The sequence below is a fragment of the Aulonocara sp. 'chitande type north' Nkhata Bay genome, linkage group LG20, assembly GCF_057382095.1.
Source record: "Aulonocara sp. 'chitande type north' Nkhata Bay isolate Kocher_YH1m ecotype deep benthic linkage group LG20, A_spYH_male_GT1.1, whole genome shotgun sequence".
In the NCBI taxonomy this organism is placed as follows: Eukaryota; Metazoa; Chordata; class Actinopteri; order Cichliformes; family Cichlidae; genus Aulonocara; species Aulonocara sp. 'chitande type north' Nkhata Bay.
Genome location: NC_141363.1, coordinates 30,350,527 through 30,373,930, shown reverse-complemented (window position 1 = coordinate 30,373,930; position 23,404 = coordinate 30,350,527). Strand labels below are relative to the sequence as shown.

Sequence of the window (23,404 nt, the reverse complement as noted above, 5' to 3'; positions counted from 1 at the left end):
AAAAATAAAAATATAAGCAAAAACCCTTCAGAGTTATTCACATGCACTGAAAACACTCCTCCGCATTGCCTTTGGTTTGTGTGTGTGGACATCTTCATACCTGGATGCCCTCTGTGCCGGGCTGCTGCAGTAGTTTGACGGTGCGTGTGTGTGCTGTCTTCTGGCCACGGCCGTCGTGCCAGGTCAGGTTGCTGCCTCCGGCGTGACGCGGCAGCTGGTAACTCAGCTCCTCAGCAGACACCGTGTGCTCCAGGGAGGCACGGCAAAAACTGAAGCTGGACGCCGCTGACAAGAGAGCAAAGAAGAAGAACCAGCAAATGAAACAGAAGGAAACAAGCAGAGGAGAAATAATAGCTACTGATAAGCACTCACTTTGTATTTTCTTTACGAAAGGGGTTTTCATAAGGTCCATGGACTAAGAAACAAGAACATCCAAACCTAACAAAAATAAATGATTGATAATCCTCTAGGAGCTTAACAGGAAGCATTCACCCCAGATTACATGCTGTGTGTTCTGATTCTATAACAGCTACAAACAGATGGCTGTTTTGGTGATGGTGGTGGGCAGCAGTGCAACTACAGTGTGATCTCCAATTATGCTGAGTGCATATTCACAGAGGCACCGCATGATTTCTGGAACTGTGTCTCTCTTTCAGATTAGTCCTTGATTATTTAAATCCTACTTCATGAATATTTTATTTTTTTTCTTTTTCTATCTTTACCCCCGTTCCCTGTCAAGACTAAATGCTTGCTATGAGACACTGAAGCAGACAAGTTGTCAGTGCGGGGTCAGAGTATAGTTCTGTGAAGGCCAAAGGGCATCTTCTACAGTTCACATCAAGTTGAATGAGCTATTTTACTGCGGTTAGTCATCTGTAGCCATGGATTTATTTCAAAGCGTAGACATGCAGTCATTGCTCAGTTTACCTAAGCATTGATTTAATGTGATGTAATGCAAATAATAAGAGGCTAGGCGGCAGGAGGCAGTAGAGGGGTAAAAAGGTCAAGAGGGTGTGTAAACAGAAAGAGAACTGATGACAATTAACTGGTTAACATAGTCATTTTGCGGTAATTAAAAAAAAAGTGATTGATAAGAAACCTGCTTATTAGTGGTAAATGAGAAACCTTGTTTACATGCAACCACTGATATTCTGTAAATCATTTATACACTCATTCTTGATTATTTTGGTTCAAACAAAAATGAAATAATATTTACGTTTTGACTGCAAGCTCTTTGCCAGTCGAGTAAGATTTGTTTAATTTCCATTTTGTGGTACACTTATTCAAGTTCTCATGAATGCAAACATCAAATCAGACACTAACATGGTTGCAGCTCGGTGCATTTAGGCAGTGTCAGAATGGGGAAGAAAAGGTGATTTAAGGGACTTTTAACGTGACATAACTGTTTGTAACAGATGTCTGGTCTGAGCATTTAACAAACTGCTGAGCTACTGGGATTTCCCCCCCATCTTTACCATCTCTAGAGTTTCCAATGACTGGTCATAAAAAGAGAAGATATCCAGTGAGCTGCAGTTCTCTGAGTGAAAATGCCTTGTTGATGCCAGAGGTCAGGGGAGAATGGTCAGACTGAGCTGATAGCTAGGCAACAGTAACTCAAATAACCACTTGTTACTACCAGGGTATCCAGAAGAGCATCAGAGAATGCATATGTCAAACTTTGAAGCAGATAGTCTACAGGTATGTGTCCATTCCTGTCAGCTAAGAAAAGGAAAGGCTATAATTCACACACGCTCACCAAAATTGAATAACAATGGAATAATTTTGTCTGGTCAGGTGACTCTCGATTTCTGCTGCAACATTTGGGTGGTGGAGTCAGAATTTGATGCCTGGATAGACTAGAAGAAAGCCAATGACTCAATGGCTCACATGGATCCTAAAATGTCTATAACTATACAAGATCAACATGGTCTTTTGAACAAGTCACCATCAAATGTGGGATATACCAGGATGCTCTGTCACGACTGCTGTTTGGCAAACGGCCTAAAAAACACCCTTAGCCAGATCATCAGCCAGACTGGCTACAGGTACCGAATACAGAATGGAGTAAACATTAACCACCTCCTCTACATGGATAACATCATGTATGTTATAAGTTAAAAACGATATAAATTCTAGGACTAGGATCAACGACATCAAAATGCCATTTAGACTGGAGAAGTGTAGCTGGATCGTAACTAAGAGAGGGAAAGTAGTCTGAACTGAGGGGAATGCACTACCAAAAGGCAACACTGCAGACATCAAGGACAGATACAAGTACCCGAGAATCCCACAGACAAATGTGAAGCACTTGAAAAGAGACCACATCTTTGCTGCAACCACCAAATACCTGCAGGGAATAAGGCAAGTCCTGAAGAATCAGCTGAATGGGAAGGACAAGATCTGGGCAATCAATACCTACATCCTACCACTCACCAGATACCCTGCTGGGATAATCAGCTGGCCAAAGGAGGTGATAGAAGCCACCTACATCAAGAGTTTCACCAAAAATGCAGCAATCTGTAACTATAAACTAAGTGGAAGGATGGAGGCCGAGGACTAGCGTGTGTCAGATCCACTATCCAGGATGAGACAACGAACATCCATGACTACATTAGAAAGATGGCCACAAGTGATCACATGCTTAGTACATACCATGAGAAAGAATAGGAGCAACATCAGGACCCATTATGGAAAGACAGGTCCCTGCACTGTACATACCACCGGCAGATAGAAGAAGTGGCTGCAGCACAAGTATGAGCTCTAAGCACAAGCTCGATAGAGGCACCAAACACAACCCCAGGTGCAGGCTGTATAAAAATGTCCCTGAGACAATCCAGCACATAACAGCAAGGTGCAAGATGCTAGGAGGCAGGGCATACATGGAACACAATCAAGCGACTGACATAGTATACAGGAACATCTGTGCTGAGTATGGCCTGCAAGTCCACAAAAGGTCAAAATGGCACACACCCATAGGGTTGTTAAGAATGACCAAGCTAGGGTCTTGTGGGACTTCCAGATACAGACACAACTGGTGATGGCTATTCAACTGGAGACAGTAGTGGTGGACAAACACTTCTACTTCAAACCACAAGTTTTATCTGACTATGTGAAAACCGTTAGTGAGATGGAGACAGACTTGCTGATGATAGAAGTAAAAGTGAAATGTGGAATAATAAATGTTGTATTCATTACTTATTGATCTGAAAGTCTCTTTACAAAAGAAGAACAAAAGCACGTGCTTTGAGGGAACAACAACAAAAATGCCATCTTCTGTGAATGATTTCTTAAATTCTTTTCCTCATTCGTCCAAAGAGAGAAGGGAGAAACTGAACTGGGCTGAATCTGATCTTTCTGATGTGTTCATCTATCAGTCTACCAATTTTCTACATTTTTTTTCTGTCTTTAAGGGACTTTTGACACTTGGTCATCTTGAAAGAAAGAAAGAAAGAAAGTTCATTAACTAACAAAGGATTATAATCTTTCCATTTCCATATTAGAATTAAATAAAGGCCTGCTGAGACCTGCTGTATGACAGCTGAAAATGGTGGGAAACAGCTGGTTGCAGCTCCGAGTCGGGAGGGGACACTTTTTTTTCATCCTACACGTCGGTCGAAGTGAGCAGTGGTGAATACAGAATTCACACAGCCATGATGGGAAGACTAACAAAAGGGGGTAGAGATGAAAAAGAAGAAGAAAGACCTGTCAGGAATCACTGATGTGTAGCCTTTTCTGCTTCTCTCCCTTCGTGTACGGTTTTCTCCCTCTGCACTCTTGTCTTGCACTTCACTCCTGCTTTCCCCATTTCTGTATGCTGCCACTTTTGTGTCTTCTTAAGCAGTATCTTCCTTGTTTCCCATCTTTCTTTTTCTCACTCACTCTCTTTCAGCTTTCTGGTTGTCAGCTCTTTGGGGTTGTCAGGAAAAACCAGGCCCAAACCTGATGTAATTACTGCCAGTCAGGGGGAGGAGACAGGAGGAAGAAACATGGGAAGCTAAGTGCCTCACAACCCTAAAGACCTGCCAATCTCACAAAAAGAGGCAAGAGAAAGTGCACAAGCAAGAGCAAGACAGAAAACAAAGTGAGGCGGGAGAGCCAAGCTGCAAATTAGCATCAGATTCATGCAAACCGATCAAACTTTATAAAGGTGAAAGAGCTCCAGAAGAAGGCAGGGAGACACATTAATAGACCACAGAACAACTTAATTTTACAAGCTGTTAAAGAGCAAGCTTTCAAGGTATAAGATGTAGCAGACATCACTTTTAACAGGATCGTGACTTCCCTCTGCCACTGAAATCCCACCTTTGCCACATTGCCAGGCCTCACCACTTCCGTTACGTACAAATGAAGACAAACTGCTCATTCTGTGGTTTAATGGACTTTGTAGGCTCTCCCTCCTGGGACAGGATACTGCAGAGAATTTAAGATGAGGCAAAGATGATTAAATATCCATACCTTTCAACTGACATCGCTTTTGAAATGACATTGCACCATATCCCTCTACTGCTTGCTTTTAGGGACGCAAAGCTTTAAGACCATGCACGTGCACTATCATCTATCTGTGTTAAAGCCCTTCAGATCTTTATGATCTGGGGTGATTACCACCCTTACCATTAAAAAAAAGGTGTTATCAGTCACCTTTACTTGTCTGTCTCAGCTTGAATTTGATCTGACTCGACAACCGCACTATCTCCACTGTCCTATTTGTCACTATCTGGTGTTGCATTATCTCTCGCTGCCCTTGCTGGTGACTTTTTTTCACTTCCAGCCGAGGGAGTGTTGAGAAGACAACTAATGATGGAGGGTGGATGGTGGGAGGCAGAATGGAAAGACAAAAGCAAGATATGTGTCTTGTGGGTAGCTGAAAAAGAAGATATACAGTGATGGAGTGTAATTTAAGTCTGTACCTCCAGCTTCACATACTGAGAAAAAAGGTATGTGTATAGTGAAGGTGCCAAAATCAAGGGCAAAGTGTCGGACAGGTGTGTGCGTCTGTTGTGTATGTGTGTGTGTAGAGGACAGGTAGGTCAATATGACTCAGCCCAGTGAAGTGTAACCTCATATCACCTCCTCTTGACGGAGCAGCATATCTGCTGTGAGAGTGGCTGCTAACTCTCAGAGGTATTTCCTTTTGAAAAGGTAATTAAGCTGTTAGGTACAGCACCCAGGAAGGTCGTTCCAAGCCAAATCCCTCAGTAGATTAACATGGCGTCACCGAACATTGCTCATTTGACTCTAAAAAAGAGCATCTAAATGAGTCCATGTGGACTCTTTTGCTGTGTAGGCTTTTTGTTGAAGTTTGATTTCTGCATAACCTTGGCTTCAACTTTAGGATGCATCTGAATATGTGTTTGCTTCATCCTTATGCATGGAGGATGAGGCAAGTGATCCGGTTATCCACCTTATTTCAGGCATCACAGAGACGGTGCCACGGTGTATTTGAGCAGCATGATATTGGCATCGAGTACCTCCCCACCAAACACCTTTTAGTCAACTCTAAGATAAAATTTCTATTTGCAGTCCAAGTTTTATATAAAAGAGGAAAGGAAAAAAAATCACAGTTACCCTCATTTCTCTGTAATCTTCAAGCGGGTGAAACTCTATCACACAGTGATTTCATGCCTGTATAACACATTAAACTTGGACTCCTAAATACAGCATTCAGCAGACCAATGCTGCCAACACGTTTACCGATGATCCCAATTTGCTGGTCCTATAGCATGTTAGAGGTAAAGCATGGGGCTATTTACATCTCATCCATTCCACCAGACCCAGTTTTAACCCCAGGAATGAGCCATGAAATTACTTCATTTGAACGAGCAGGAGGGGGGGGGGGGAGAAGAAGAATCTGGTCGCAGCTTTAAAAATAAATATAAAACCCAGGACCCCAGGGTTTTTCCCATGATGCACTGCAGTCTATTATCCGCTGTGACACGAGACATTGTCACAGAGGCTAGGGCTGAGGTTTACTTTTCACAAGCGATCAGTGTCAGGGGAACACACAAACAGAGAATTGGTAGTAAACAATGGACATCCACGACACAGGCTCCAAGTCCCGTCATCAACTCTGATCAGGGCACAGACGAGAGAAATGCCAACTTAATCTGTGTGTCTGATTGTGGGTGTTAGTAAATGCCAGCATACTCACACATACATACATTAATGGGCCTCACAATGCCAGGATGCATACTCATATATTCACACATCTGTACAATCCCCTGTCTGTATTTGTTTAAGCCAGAGGATCTGAGTCAAGCTGCAGAGAGGCTGTATATATGAGGCTGGATTCTGGATTCAAACTGCAGGGCAGTTATGGCTTACAGTGCACAGTGCAGCCAAGAACGCAGCTGGAGTTGCCATTTCTGTTATGATTTTGCCAGTGAGAGCTTGCACTACCCTGAGAGCACCTAACAGAGAATAACAAAAGCTGGTATAGGAAATGCCAGGCCAACCTTGGTCTCCTCTTTGCAAGCAGTGGTGTGAGAGAGAAAAAAAAAGCTCTGTAATGGTCCCGCATTAAGGACAAAATGACTTTTATTCTCTAACTCTAGCCACCACCACACTCTCACAGAGACAGACAGAACTATTGATTATCCATCACTGTTTCAGAGAACATACAATTACAGATCACTTTAGATAAAACAGGCACAGACACAGACCACCTAACTCCTCCAATCGAGGTCACTGGCTGTCATATCCACTCCTGTTCAAAGGAACTTCCTACATGTTTCACACAAGAGGAAGAAAACGAAGGACTACTAGGAAGAGGAGACAGGATATAAGGGTCTGACACGGTCATGCTCTCTTAAGTGGATGACGAAAAGTAACCCAGAGTATAGGGAGAAATAGAACGTCAGGGAACTAGGCGAAATGGCAATTTACAAATGAAAGAGAATAGATGGAAAATGAAGCTTTAGAGAAGAGCATTAAAATTAATTGCACCAGGAAACGAAGGGGGGGGCGAAGAATGAAGGTGTGAACTGCTAAGAAGATGAGTTTGTGGAGATCATGCATGTCTATTGTTTTCTCCCCTTCACAGCCAAGCTCCTGTATGATGACATGGGAGGACAGATTAGATCTCACTGACAATCAATAATCCAGAGTGAATGTCAGAGGCAGAGGGAGGATGAGGAAGGACAAGGGGGAGGAGATGAGCTTGAATAATAGAATTTGAGTTGTGACCAGGGCTGAGCAAACCAGGGAACAGACAACATGCTTTGTTATAAACAATTTTATAGTAACTACACCCTGAAATGAAACTTAAAACTTGACTTTGGCAATGCATAACTATTCTGGTACCCGTGTGTTTCATTGCAAAGTGATGAAAGGAGCAAAAAACAGCAGCCTGAAAACAAGGATGCTGCATAACGTCAAAACTAGCTCAACACTCAACACAAATGTGTATGAATTTGTTTTCTGTGTATAAAGAAATGTAGTTAAAATCATCAAACTGCCTATTTTGAATCTTTAATTCTTTTACTGTTTTCACATTGTTGCAAACTCAGGTCTCTTAATTGTTTCTGGTTAAAAATCTTTGCTGTGCCATCATCACCGCCTCCACCTTCAAATGTGGACACACTCATGTGTTGTTTCTGTAAACACACCTTTATTATTGCTTTGAGAGTACATTAGGGCTGCCACGATTAGTCGACTAGTCACGATTACGTCGACTATCAAAATCGTCGACGACTGATTTAATAGTCGACGCGTCGTTTGAAGCTTTGTAAGATCACAAAAGACGCAGGAATGAGTAGTAGGATTTAAGAGTGTAATAACGGACTGAAACAGAAGAGGGCAGCACTGCATGGATGCCAGCTGCCGTTAAACCCTGAAGAAGAAGAAGCTGTGTCCCAGAATTCATAGCGCAGCCCAGCTCAATTTCCAACAACGGCGGCAGCTAGTTAGTTTTAAAATTACTCTTATTATTCTTTTCTGGGTCACAAAATAAACGTAGCTGTGTAAACCTCAAATATTTGCTCAGTTTATCAAGATGCCACATATTTTCAAAAGCGCGCCGACGTTTTCGGAGACGTCTGTTACCCACTAGCTCGATAGCTAGCTAGGCTCACTAGAGCCCGTGAGAACACCGGACTCCCGGCAAATCGTTTTCAAACCCACCGCCTTCTTTCGCTACTCAGGTTAAACATACATAAGTCACTTAGATAACTTAAACATGTTATTGTTTGGCTTTTTTTGTATTTTATTTGTTCCTGAGTAAATCGGTTTGGCTGAGATTAAAGTTATAGTTTTTACACAGCTGAATAAACGTCAAGCAGACAGCTGATTATCAGAAGTGTGAGATGCTCGAGAATTTACTCCGGTGTCCTGTTATATTTTAGATAGCAAGGAGTTTATTAAACTTCACCGAAACAATCTGTAAAATTCATTAAAATTTAATAAACTATCATCTTGTCTTTATTTTTAGTTAGCACAGACCTTAAACACTTAAAGCTGTAAGCTAATGATAGTTATATATGAGCAGATGCTGCTGGTGCAATATGCTGTACGTTTTACGTCCAATGGATGATGATCTGATTAGTCGACTAATCGCAAAAATAATCGGTGACTAGTCGACTATCAAAATAATCGTTTGTGGCAGCCCTAGAGTACATTATGACGTATTATGTCGTTGAGGTAAGAGGGCTTGTTGTATGGGTCTCATTTCAAGCCCCGTATTTTTACACTTGACTCCGCCGTGGTGCAGTAGCTTTGGATCGTTCACACTTTAAAAATAATCCTCATTTATCTGATACTGACCTTTCTGCAAACCTGTGGCTCATCATCATGCTGTGGCCCCACAGCATATCCACTCTCTCTGACATCATACAAATCCAAGAGTTGAAAAATAAACTTAACCCAAGAATAAGAAACAGTCTGAATCCTGGCCTGACCTCTTTATTTCAAACTTTGACCATATGTAGTTCCCTTTACATTATAAAATGGAAAAGATCCTAACATAAAGGCAACTACAGTAAGACTGTAGCAAGCGGGTTGGTTGTAGTAATTAACTACAGAAAATTATCCTCTGAGTCATTAGCCATTTTCAGTGAAAAACTCAGTGTACATTAACCGCCTTGCACCAAATGCCAGATGGCAAGTAACAAAAGGGTGTGATATTAATAGTATACAGCATTCATACATCATCAAGCTTGTGTGAGTGTGGATTGGTCAGAACTGGCTGACAGAGACCTGGCTGGCATGTGAGGACACTATCCAGCAACTGAAATCACATTACCATGTGAATGTTTCAAATACTGAAAGTAAAGACATTGTAGATCTAGTACTACTTCACCTATACGGCCTACATATATGTACCGTTTACTGTATGACACTTTGGCAGTCTGCAGTAGGCATCCACTTACATAATGAATCCATAGAGTAATCATTACAATGAATCAGTGATTTTCCATTAAAGCCTCAAGTGTCACACGGCAACCAGTATCAGTGTTTATGTACATGTTTGTAAAATATTATTTAACAAGAACTACAGAGGTAACACAGATCAATCTGCCTATTCACATCTACTCAACTGCTATCATTCACAATGTGTGAAAAGCTTTGACAAATGTAATCAAATTAGCCTCATTAGGACTTAGAAATTAATCAAGGGAAATTAGACAAGGCATGAAAATTTACTTGAGGTGCTCAGACCGAGCAAAGCGTGGTATACATTTTCAAATACTCGTGACAGTGGCAGTGGTATCCCCAGGCAGATGTTATAATATTATAACTCAAACATGCAGAACTGTCCATCCAGAATTGTGCACTTTGCTGATTTAATTCCATGTTTAGAATTCACTTTTTCAGATGTTTCAGAGAGAGACCGTTTGTCAAACGTGCCGTCCTCCTCTACGCCACAGGAAATAATCCAAAATAATGATGGAAATGAAATGACATAACGTCTCTGCTAAGAACAAAATTGGCTTCTTAAACATGCGGTGTTTGTTTACAGCTGTTCCCCTGAGTGGCAAAACATCCTCAGTGAGTGGATTAACGGATGCTTGGGTGCAAAATATCAAAGCTCTGAAAAACTCAATTTCCTCCTCAACTTACAACCATGTCCTCGATAAAGCCAGCAGGAAATTAGTCATTTAACAGGTTATCGCAAAACAATAGCAGCATTCATCTCAATGTCAAAATATTATCTTTTCATTTAAAGAGCAGTTTAAGCCTATCACTGGAACCAAGAGCTATAAGCCAGATGGCGTGCTAATGAACTCTAAAGTGGTTCAAGCAATGAGACTAATAGGTTTTCTCGTTATTATTGTTTTGTTTTTTCCTCTAAATTGAAATTAAAGAAGCAATTTGAAAAAGCAAAATGCAGTATGGTAGTAGTTCCCAGTTCACACATACCTTCAGTGATAGCCTGAAAGGCTGTCCGGCAGGAATTTGCTAAACTTTGTCTGCTGATCATAGAGAAATCCTCTCTTCATACTATTACACGATAACTCCATATGGAGGTGGTGATCATCCACAAATGGCCTGTATTTTATATAGCGCTTTACTAGTCCCTAAGGACCCCAAAGCGCTTTACATATCCAGTCATCCACCCATTCACACACACACATTCACACACTGGTGATGGCAAGCTACATTGTAGCCACAGCCACCCTGGGGCGCACTGACAGAGGCGAGGCTGCCGGACACTGGCGCCACCGGGCCCTCTGACCACCACCAGTAGGCAACGGGTGAAGTGTCTTGCCCAAGGACACAACGACCGAGACTGTCCAAGCCGGGGCTCGAACCTGCAACCTTCCGATTACAAGGCGAACTCCCAACTCTTGAGCCACGATCGCCCACAAGGGTTAAAAGCTCCTGGAGTGATGCAAGGGAGTCTGTGCACAAGCTGCCACTCATAAACACACACACAGTGGCCTACAGTGGTGAGTATGAGCCGCACTTATTTGTGATTGTCATGTGGTCTGTAAATCAATGCAGTGCACTCACACTGCGGTCTGGGTTCAGTACTCAATATGTTATTGAGTGTCCTTAAAGCTTTACTGTCACACAAACCCCGCTTTTGCTTATGTATGTCAGCACTCATGAAGCCTTCGCCACATATTAGAGAGGAAACATCGGAGCATAGCGTGGCCATAATAACCATTCAATAACACACAATGTACAAGCACACACACACACACACCCACACACACACACACACACTATTCTGCATAAATAAACACAAAGGTTATTGAACACCAGAGGATTTGCAAACAAAGAGGTGAATAAATGACCATTGTGAGCATTAGTTGATAATCTGCTCTACACCATCCCTGAATCCATACAAAGACGCCAGGATGAGGGGATAAAAGATGATAAAGAGGAGGGGGGAGTAGGCTTATCAAAAGAGTGGAGAGCTGGTGTGGGGGGGAAAAAGAGATAAAAGTTAATGCTCTGCAGAAGCTAAGAGGTAAACAGAGAAAGACAAAAGAGCACAGTGAGGCGAAAAGGAAAATGTGCCAATGAATCTGGAGCTGAGATAGATGGGTCGAGACTGAAGGCTCCAGACAGGGAGTTAGTTTGCAAGCAGCATGAATGATTAGAAACTCAGCAATAGAGGCGGTGATAGTGTTAACACTTCTGTCTGCCAACTGAAATATAACTCAGCGCTTTGAAGTTTTAAAAGTTTGTTGCAATGCTCATGTGATGCGATCCAGGAGGCTTCTTCTAATCTTTCCTGGAGGGGAGGGAAAGGAGAAAAAGAAAGAAAGAAAGAAAGAAAGAAAGAAAGACAGAAAGAACCACTGGCAAAAACAATCAGACACAGCCATGAAATTACTCTCCTCTTTTTTTATCTGTGCATTAGTAGTGAGACACAGAGCATGTAAACCTTTGCCCGCTTTCTTCATCCTTTTAAAGTGTGCCATTTGAGTTTTAAAAAGACGCAATAAAACCAAGGTTTTCGTCAGCAGCCGCAGCAGGTGTTTTCTGCGTGAACGTGAGCTGTCTGCCTGCGCCATCCTGTACGGATAGCTTGGCAGAAGCCCTCGCGGAGCTTGCTTGATTTCAGTATAGCAGCATGACAAATTAGCTCACACCTGGGGGCACTCGCCCATTCTCTGGTCTCTGTCGGTCCTTGTAGTCCCACCTGTCTCTGTAAGTCTCTGTACCATGTTGAGCTGATTGGGGGTCTGACTCTCGCAGCCTAATTGCCATGTTATCAGCTCCACTCCGGCACTGCCACTTCGCCCAGGCCTTTCAGTCAGGTGGACATGCCAATTACTGCTCTTCTACACACACACACACACACACACACACACACACACACACACACACACACACACACACTTGTTCTTGCTCACTCAAATAGCTTCCGCAGCAGCTGATACATAGCGGGTAGTTTGGAATAAAAAAGGGGAAAGGAATCAAATCTCTGCACCACCTCTATGTACACATGCAGAAAAATACACACACCAAATCTAATAAAGTCTCAGCAGGAGTTTCTTGTCGGGGCCAAAGATCCCCGGGGTACCTTTCTACTTTCTCTCCTCTTAATCCTTTACTCCAAAACACACACTTTGTACCCATTTCATTTCTTGCCTTCCCTTCTTCTTATGGGCATTATTCAGCAGTTTGAAATTGCATGCATTCTCTTAGTTTCCTTTCTAGGAATGAATTGACATCAGTGTCATGTCTAGAGATTGGCAGTAGATGGAAATGTCTCTCTCCATCTCCTACTAGCAGCTCTAAAAGGTCCAAAACCAAAATGTCAAAATAAAAGCAAAGTCGTGGAGTTGCACTTCAATTTTCAGACTATGTATTATAACGCATAATAAACAGTCCCTGTTTTATGGCATTTGGATTAGTGGTTCTATGTAGTCTTGCTGACAAATAAACACACACATACACACACACACACTCAAACTGCAATTATCACATATGCATTGGTGGAGGAAATAAAACTGTCAAGGTTCAAGCCTGTGCTGAAAATCCTCATTTACCGTCACCCTCCCTGAAACTGAGAAACAGAAGCACATGGATAATATTTATATTGCATTTCATAGAGAGGCAGTGTAATTGAATGGGCTGAAATCCACAGCTACAATAGTAATAATATCTTGAGAAGAAACCAAATTCTCTGCTGTCGTGCTCTGTGTTGTTAGTGTTGCAGAATTGCCTCAGTGTCAAGCCAAGTACAGGCCGTAATGCACAACATCTGCCTAGAATTCAGTATTCTTTTCATTTCACCTGCCCCATAGATGAGGGTGCCTTTGCCTGCCTACACAACCTGCACTATGCACGGTTCTTTTGATGCATTTTCCTTTGGTTTGTTTCACTTATAACATTGAGCTCATACTAGTGCATCTCAAAGAGGTAGAATATCATGAAAAATGTATTCTGTTTTTGTAATTTCATTCAAAACAGTAAATTATTCTGTATTCAAGTGAAGTAACATATCAAGTGAAATATTCTCTCTTTTTTAAAAAAGAAATTGTTGATTATGGCATATAACTAATAAATAAGGGACCAATCAGCCAAGAATGTACAGGCACAGGTGTAATCTTCAAAAAATGGGTTTTATTATACCCCAAAAAAGACGTTACTACAAAAATTTACAGTAATGGAAACAAACTATTTTAAGGACTAAGTGGGCCCATAAAAGATGTCAAACAAAGAAAACAAGAAAACAAAATTCTACTCAAAAAATACTTAGCAACTTATATAGTAACTGAATAAACCATTTTAAACATCAAAGGGAAAAACCACAGACACAATAGCTAAACACATTGCAAGAGGACACCCCATTCTCCTGTGTGGTCACCAGATGGTTAAGTCCATTTGTTGGCCTCTGCACTTAAACCAGCTCTGCCCTCAGCTTCCTCTTTTACTTAAACCAGGAAGGACTGGAGCAGCAGCCAGGCAACTCAAACATATACCCATAGTATCCTGACAAAAGCAAACCAAATTGTGCACCATCATTTGAATTATTGCATACAGTTGTCATGTATTGAAACAAACTAACCAGATTAAAACCTTGTGCTGTATAGCTTCAGTGGCTTTAAATTAGCGTCATGCAAAAGTGAGATAGAAAGGTAAATATGAATATTACCAGAGTACTTCAATCACACTAATGGAAATCACCAAATTCAAATTTCAAATTCAAATTTTTTTTGTCACGTACACAGTCATACACAGTACGATATGTAGTGAAATGCTTGGACAACTGCTCGTGACCTAAAGAAAACAAAAAAGGAAAAGGCTATGAATAAGATAGGAAATAAATATGAAAAATTAAAAAGGGTAAATTTAACTAGGAAGGAATCAAATATAAATTAAGGTTAAAAATGAAATAACTGTACAACACAAATTAGAATGAAGGGTAAATTTAACTGGGAGAATAAGATAAAATATATAAATTAAAGTTGAAAATAAAATAACTGTACAACAAAATACACAATATAGAACTATATAAGAATGTATGAAGAAATATAAATAAATATATACACAATAACAGCAGCGTGATTTAAGTAATGAAGTGAAACAATGTCCAGAATGTCCAGTGTGTGTAAGAACTGTATGTGTGGGTCAGTACTGTGTGGTGGTGTGATTGAGAGACCGTATCGCCTGCGGGAAGAAGCTCCTCCTCAGTCTCTCTGTGTTGGTCTTCAGGGAGCGGAATCGCTTTCCTGACCTCAACAGAGAGAACAGTCTGTTGTTGGGATGGCTGAGGTCCTTCACGATCTTCCTGGCCTTGGTCCGGCACCGCCTGCTGTAGATTGAGTGCAGGTCAGGGAGCTCGGAGCGGATGGTGCGCTCAGCTGACCGCACAACCCTCTGTAGAGCTCGTCTGTCCTGCATGGTGCTGTTCCCGAACCAGGATAAGATGTTTCCCGTCAGGATGCTCTCTATGGTGCAGGAGTAAAAGTTCCTGAGCACCTTGGAGGGCAGTTGGAAGTCTCTCAAGCGTCTGAGGTGGTAGAGACGCTGTCGGGCCTTTTTCACCACGGTGTTGATGTGACAGGACCATGACAGGTCCTGCGTGATGTGAACTCCGAGGTATTTGAAGCTGTCCACTCTCTCCACTGGGCACTCGTTGATGACGGGGGTCTGGTAGTTCCTCTCCTGCTTAGTGCTGAAGTCCACTATCAGCTCCTTTGTCTTACTGACGTTTAGAAGGAGGTTGTTCCTCTGGCACCAGTTCTCCTTCACGTAGGCCGTCTCGTTATCAGAGATCAGGCCCACCACGACGGTGTCGTCAGCAAACTTGATGATGGTGGTGGAGCTGGTAGTGGCCACACAGTCATATGTGTACAAAGAGTACAGCAGGGGGCTCAGAACACACCCCTGGGGGGCTCCAGTGCTGAGAGTGGTGGAGGCTGAGACATGTCCGCCCATCCTTACTGCCTGTGGTCTGCCAGTTAGGAAGTTGGAGATCCACTGACACATAGATGAGCTGAGTCCCAGATGCTCCAGCTTGGTGGTGAGTGTGGAGGGAATTATGGTATTAAATGCAGAGCTGTAGTCTATGAAGAGCATTTTAACATAATTCCCCCTTCTAGTGTTCAAGTGAGTGAGTGATGTGTGGAGGAGATGAGAGATGGCATCGTCTGTGGAACGATTTGGACGGTAAGCAAACTGTAGTGGGTCCAGTGTGTCTGGTAGTGAAGAAATGATGAAGTCTCTGACCAGGCGTTCAAAGCACTTCATCACTACTGAGGTGACGGCTACAGGGCGATAGTCATTGAGAGAAGAAGGGTGGGGTTTCTTCGGGACAGGAACAATGATGGACTCTTTGAAGCATGTGGGGATCACCGACTGAGATAGAGAGATGTTGAATATCTCAGTGAACACAGGAGCTAGCTGGTATGCGCAGTCTCTTAGGATACGACCTGGGATGCCGTCTGGTCCTGCTGCTTTCCTGGTGTTCACTCTCTTGAAGGCTCTCCTTACTTCATGCTCGGAGATGACGAGCACATTTCCGGTGCTGGCAGTATCTTCCTGTCTGCAGCCGTTAGCGCCGCTAACACTAGCATTGTTGGAGTCCTTAGCTGCAGCCTCGAAGCGAGCATAGAAAGTGTTCAGCTCGTCTGCCAGAGTCACGGCCGCGTTCGTCATACCGGTTGTTGGTGCTTTATAGTCCGTTATTGTCCTTAGTCCCCGCCACAGGCTCCTAGAGTCACTCTGTTGGAGTTGTGACTCTAGTTTCCTCCCGTAGCACTGCTTCGCCTCTTTCACCGCCCTCCGCACGTTATATGACGCGGCTTTGTACGGGTCCATGTCCCCCGTCATGAGTCCCGTGTTGTAGGCAGCGGTGCGGGATCTCAGAGCGTCGCGGATGGTTTTATCCACCCACAGCTTCTGGTTGGGAAACGTTGTGATAGTCTTTGTCTCCACGGTATCATCCGCTAGTTTCCCGATGAATCCCACAACCGCTTCCGTAAACACGTTGACATCATCATCGGAGCTGTTTCTGAACATGCCCTAGTCTGCGTCATCGAGTGCGTCCTGTAACACGGCCACCGATTGATCCGTCCAGCGCGCGACCTTCCTCTGAACCGGAACTTCCTGTTTCAGCCTTTGTTTGTATTTTGGGATGAGGAAGATGGCGGCGTGATCAGATTTGCCAAAAGGAGGGCGGGATTGTGCCTTGTAGCCGTCCTTGACCGTAGTGTAGCAGTGGTCCAGTGTCCTTTCACCTCTGGTGGGGCAGGAGATGTGTTGACAAAAGTTCGGCGCTGCGCGTTTGCGGTTGGCGCTATTAAAGTCCCCCGTCACAATAAGCGCAGCGTCCCGGTGTTGTGTCTGGTGCTGTGTGAGTGCCTCATGCAGCTCGCATAAGGCGGTGACCGTGTCCGCTTGTGATGAAATATAAATGGCACTTATAATGACCGATGTAAATTCCCGAGGTAGATAAAAAGGACGACACATGATGGACAGTAGTTCCAGATTTGGTGTGCAGGAGCGTGTGAGAGGAACAACGTTCGCACTGTTGCACCAGTTGTTGTTCACCATTAAACACACGCCGCCTCCCCTTGACTTCCCCGAGTCCCGTGTCCTGTCCATGCGGTGAACCGAGAAGAACTCGGCCGGCTGGATGGCGTGGTCCGGCACCGCTGGGTTCAGCCATGTCTCGGTGAAGCAGAGGAGATTGCAGTCCCGAATGTCTCTCTGGAACTTTATCCTGGCCCTGAGGTCGTCAAGCTTGTTCTCCAGTGACTGGACGTTGGCGAGCAGGATGCTAGGCAGAGGTGTGCGGTGTGCACGAGCTCTCAGCCTGTTCCTGACGCCGGCTCGCTTCCCTCTAGGCCGCCGCCGCTTCCCTTTGTTCTCCCTCAAGATCTCACTCGGCCAGCTCGGATCCGGAGTTAAAAACTTCGAATTGTGAGTACATTGTAAACCAATAGAAACAAGAGTGTCACTGTCATACCTAATGTACCCAATGGTGGTGATTTTGCCGATTTAGAAACGCTGAAAACTAACTTAAAAAACAAAGACAAAGAAAAAGTGGTCGGAGCAGTCGTGACGGCAGCCGACCTCACCGGCGCCATCTTACCTCCAATAGAGCAACTCATTTTACTTGAATATTTCCGTCAATAAAGAACTGACTGTTTAGAAATATCTAGCTCTGACAAGCTCATCTGTTTGATCAGGTGTGCTGGTCTCCTCTTCCTCTTCACAATACCCCATACAGTAAATTCTCACTGGTGTTCAGTTCAAACGAGTTGGCCAACCAATCAACCACACACGATCAACAAACAATTTGGTTTTGGCACTGAGGGCAGGCGCTAACACCTGCTGGAAAAGGAAGTCAGCATCACCATAAAACTTGCCAGCACATGGAACCATGAAGTGCTCTAAAATCTCCAGGCAGACAGCTATGTTTCTCTGGACTTGATAAAACACCGTAGTCCTGCAGCAACACCATCACATTGCAGCACGTACACACACTACATCAAAACCCTTGACTTCTGTGTCTCTCTATGACTTTGATTTTCAATTGTAACACAAAATTTACTTTTATCTGTAAAGAGGACCAGCGACCAACAATCGAGTTCTTTTACTCCTTAGCGCAGGTAAGATATTGTCGTTCATTTGGGTGTAGTTTGACATTTAAAATGCTTAAGCCGTTGCCTCTATTCCAAAGATGTCAGTGTATGGTGGCCTTTGATGTTCTGACACCAGCATCAGACCGCTCCTTGTGAAACTTCCCTGAGTTCTCGAAGCAATGATCTTCTGTGTCTTACCCTCCTTTTGACTGTCATGATTATCATCTAGAAAATTATTTAATTCCAACACCATCAAATCAACTGTCTTCCCATGACTGTGATTACACATACTGAGCTAAACCAAGAGACACAAGGTATTTATACTATTTGAACAATAATTTATTCAAACTCAGAATTTATATTGTGAGAAACTTGTTTTTTTGTTTCTATAAGCTATAAATATAAAAGATTAAAACAAAAATAGTCCTGAAGAATTTTTGTTACATGAGTGTCATGTAAACTTAAGCTCCATCCAATAAAGTCATTGTGCCCCTTAAGCTGAATTCCACTTCAGCTATAAGTTACACTAATTTATACAGTGTGATAATGGAAAACACCCACATCGCCTGTGAGTTACTGAAGTGCAAGCTCAGTTTAATTATTCAGTTCAAAGTAATTTAGTGAATCTGCAACAATCATGGTAACCAGCATGACTGAGGATGACATCGAGTGGATAGGCATATGCAGGTCAAATTACCCCTCACGTCTATTCAAAAATATAGTGCTAAAGCATGGCCCTACTCGAAAATTGCAAAACAAATGGAAATATGTTGAGGATATTGTGTGCTGACAGTCAGCTGTCCTAGTGTGTGATGAGTTCATTGATCCATCTCGGCACCGAGAGAAAATGTCTCTCCTGTTTGTCTCCTGCTTTGCCTCTGCAATCTAACACAGATATTTTTGCACTTTTATAACCATGGCTGTTTTCTCTAAGAGTGTATATCCATCTATGGTTGCAATTATGCCTAGTGTTTATAAGAGCAGGCACTTTAAAAAGAAAAAAAAAAAGAAAAAAAGAATAGCATTACAAAAAAATTACAAAAAAACAAAAAGAAAAAAAAGTTTTCTAGACTAAGACTTGATGGTGTCTACAAAAGTAGGGATTGCCTGATCCAGCTTTTTCCTGGTCCAGTCTGATACTGATATCTTGGCTGTGGCTGAGTTCAAATATATTGTTGTAGCTTCGTGATGTGCCTCCAAACTGCTCTCTGTCTGTCATTAGCTCCATTCTACCTTAGCTTTGCCGCTAGCTGCAGCTCAGTGGCAAAGCAAACGCACAATAACATAGAACTGAATTGAATAGATCGTGCCAGTGGATTGCCTCATAGTCACAGATATCCTATCTAGATTTTTGGGCTTGAATTGGACAGGTAGCAAACCCAAATATTAAATCAGTGCATCAAAGGTGGGAACAAGAGACAAAAAAAGAAATGGGAGAGCCGCCTAGATGAAGTGAATCCAAGTGAGAAGGACACATGTTGAATTCCAGAGAGAGGGAAAGGGCATTGGTTAGAACTAAGAGTAAAGCTTCCGGTAAGAGGTCAAATTGAGGTGCACTAACACATGTTGTTACACTAATTAGACACTTCAGGCTATTTTTTTAAAGCATTTACTCAAACAAATATCTTTTTCGAGCTTGGTAAGTTGTCTTTGTGCCCATTTCCGTGGCTAATGCACCACAAAGCTCCGTAAATAACAGGTTTTCAAACACTATCAGCTCTCTATTGATAACTCCCTAATGTTGGCTTCTAATGATGCCAGATGTTTCATAGAGAAGCAGAAACTGCTCTGGGCTCCTCTCAGAAACCAGCCAATTAATCACCCCCGTGTGTGCGTGTATGCTTGTTAAGCGCCAACACCAGTGCTTCTTGGTCAGAAGTGTTACAATTACTGAAACTACAGTCTCAGTAGTTTCAGTAATTGCGTTCCAAAACTGCAGTGCCAAACCAGCGCTACGCTCTCTTGTACTTTACTGAACCATTTTCATATTATTACCCAGCTACTCAGATGTCACAGCCAGACACTTATACGAATGCACACACACACACACACACACACACACACACACACACACACACACACACACACACACACACACACACACACACACACACACACACACACACACACACACACACACACACACAAATAAATACTAGTTGTTCCACAGATACATCACACTAACAATAGGGCATTAATGGCACAAGCGTGAGTGACCCATTTTGCTTCTTTTGCGTTATATCTCCCAGACATACACACACAGCCCTATCTCTGTGCCATCACATCTATTGATGTTAATGCACTGGCTGATTGTCTACCATTTTCACTTTAGATGAGACAGGCTGGGAGAGAAGAGTTTTATTATACAGACCTTAATTACATCACTTTCTGTCAAATTAGTGCACCTCAAACCCATCTCACATGATATCCCTACATTTACTGGCTGTGCTTTTCTCTTCTCTCAGTCATTGCAGAGAAATTTAAATCAGTTTTTTTTTTTTGGTCAAATCTGTTGGTCAGATCTGTTTCATCTCGTCATCCATTTCGAAAATCCACTGAAGGCAGGGACTTTCTTACAAGAATTATTCCTGACTTGTGTCAGTTTTTATTTCCAGCATTGTTCCAGACTCGGTGACTCGGCCCATCAGTGCAAACGTGCTGTGCACACACAAGTGGAAGGAAGAAAAAAATACTGTATATACAATACCCCACATAGCTATATCCCTAAAAGTAGTGTATGTGCATCTCTGTGTGTGTCTGCTTCTACCGAGATCCAAAGCCTGCAGAGCACCAGTGACCTGATATGTAGGGCGAGACCGACACACTGGGATGACAGCTTAGAGCCCGCCCCCACTAACTCTGACTGACAGCGCCGTAACCTCGGCTGCCTCCCACGACAATAGTTTGGTCCTGGTTCCATTTTAACGTCTGTCATTCCTAGTTTGATATAACAGCTATTTCTGGAGCAAAATTCTATAAAAGCATAAGACTACAACCGGAGGACAAAAGCACATGAAGTGGAATGAGAGGAGATGTTTTGAGGGAGATATAATTGGACTCTGACAAACTGATTGCTGTTTATTCCCTTAAGCAACTGTAAAGAACTGCAAAAGTCTTAGATTGTTCTATGTGCTTAAAAAAAAATTTATATATAGCTACAGGATTTTTGTCTTTTGCTCTAACAGCCATTATGACCAATACAGCACTTAGGCAATCACTTTCAGCAGCTTCTATCTATAACTCTTACGAGACACATCCATCCTAATCTAAGGATAAGTTGCAACAGCCGCATGTCTCAGTGGATTCAACTAAATCAGGTCAAAAGGGTGCAATCACTTAAAAGCGTAGTATTGTACACAAAGAGTGCCACGCTAAAGCCCAGTGTTTCCACCATGTGATGTCAGCGATCAAAGTAAAGGATCAAAACGACCACAAATTAATAGAGAACCAGGGCTAGAAGTGGAAATAATATAAGACAGGTAAGAATCTAAGAAGATTTTGTTTCAAAATCAAGCGCAGATAGAAACATTTTTTTTCAACACATGATCTTTATGTGCCGTATGAGAGATTGCCTTTGACATAATAGCCCCAATCTCTTTTTGAGAATGAATCACTTAAGAAGTCAAGAAGGGCCACATGAGGAAAAGTGGGTTACATTCAAGCTAAAATTACAGAATTTCTTCTTTTCAGCCTCCAGACATCTCCTGGGCTTGGACGTTAAAGTCAGTTCTTATTTGTGACTTAATTGCAGAAAATCGGATCACATGTACACACAAACGGGAACCTGAATGTCATATTAAACTACTCACATTTATCAGTGCATTTCGAGCATGTTATAAATCACTGTAATGTGTATTTTCCATGGTCTGAGGCACTTTTCGATAGCGCCATATGGCTTTTTCATCAGCCAGAGCTTCCCTTGGGTTTGGTAAGCATGGGAGTGAAAAAAGGAAATACAAAAAAAAAGTTTGTGAAGTGAAAATGTCACATGTTCAATGAACATGCAAAGAATTGTCGAACTGACGTGGCTGGGGAGGGGCTTCTTTTTAATGTAACTTCAGAGAGGTACCATAGGGAAGAGAGAAGAGCCAGACAGGAATGTTTCCAAAAATCTCTTTAAAGATGATGAAAAGGAAGTGGAAATTAAGTGCATTTGAGAAAGATATATTGAGAACATATAAAATTAGGAAATAAAACACTGTATAAATGTGTGGGGGTAAATGCAGCTAACTAGAGAGCATACTGCTTGGCTTAAAGAGAGTCACTGTGCGTTGAGCTGCATTTAAACATCTCTTCCTCTCCACCTCGGCTGACACTTGGCTGCCTATTGACATGGTAAATTGAGGGCCTATTCGAACAGCACCGTGACAGCCAGAGGAGGCTATAGACCCTGCCAGTTGCTGTATATTCAAAGGAACTTTGTAATCATACACATCAGGGAACAGAGCAGGAAGGGAAAGAGTGGAATATGGACAGAAGGAAAAAGGAGCGCAACATAAGGTGGGCCGTATGGAGGTAGAGTGATTAAAAAGCGTGATTTATAGGCTGGAGCAGAGAAAGCGAGGGAACAGCTAAGTGACTGATAAGAGGGGAAGACGGAACACAAAATTGATTTCTATTTTTGGAAGAGGTGCGGGAGGAACGAGATTTAAACTTGTTCAATTTCAAAGTCACGCAAGCACACTTCAGTGGCTTAATATATACACGTAAACCGATGTAGAAGACACATCTCACATGCAGACGGACCCTGCCACACGCTCCTAGGTTATTATTAGGAGTAATGTAATTGTTTTTCGAGTGGATGAATGGATGTGACTTGTGCTCCTGACTATGCAAGGAGGTATGCATTGTTAGGGTGTAGCTGGAGCCATTAGCCATTTGGTGTAATGGGCAATCTGCTCCACAAGCTTCACTGACCCCCAGCATTTGGTAGGAGGAGCAGGCCAACCTATTAAAAAAGAGTAAAAAGCTCCAAGCATACCCTATCACACAAGGCCACACTTAATTAGGCTGTTTGTTTAGCAGACTCTAATGGGAGAGTTAGCGACTGAGGGAAAGGGGTTGACTGCTCTCCTTGAAACTGCAGACTGAAAGACATCTGGCCAAGGATGAGGCTGAGGACACAAAGATATTAGTGGAACATGGCCTCCCGTTTGCTGCCATCTCATTTTCTCGGGACCGATGGTAATGATGGAGAGCAGAAATAAACAATAATGCGAGTCATTACAACTGAACTACCGCAATAATGGTCAAAAATAAAACTACACAGATGCTTTATCACAACAGCCAAAATTCAGTAATTAAATTGATCAAGTATGCGAGTGAGGGAAAATACAGTGAGTTAAGTCTGTAAGTAACAACAGAGTGATGCATGGGGGATACAACCACTGTATGAAATTAAAGCTAATTAGTGCAAT

The 23,404-nt window shown here is 42.6% G+C and overlaps 1 protein-coding gene across 1 annotated transcript in view; it reads right to left on the bottom strand.

Annotated features, from left to right (window-relative positions):
- LOC147305913 (sterile alpha motif domain-containing protein 10-like) overlaps window positions 1-23,404 on the bottom strand; it is a 63,584-nt gene that overhangs the window by 33,861 nt on the left and 6,319 nt on the right. The window contains exon 2 of the mRNA XM_086277502.1: window positions 101-285. Coding sequence (XP_086133628.1) covers window positions 101-285 — 185 coding nt within the window. The remainder of the gene's footprint in view (window positions 1-100; window positions 286-23,404) is intronic.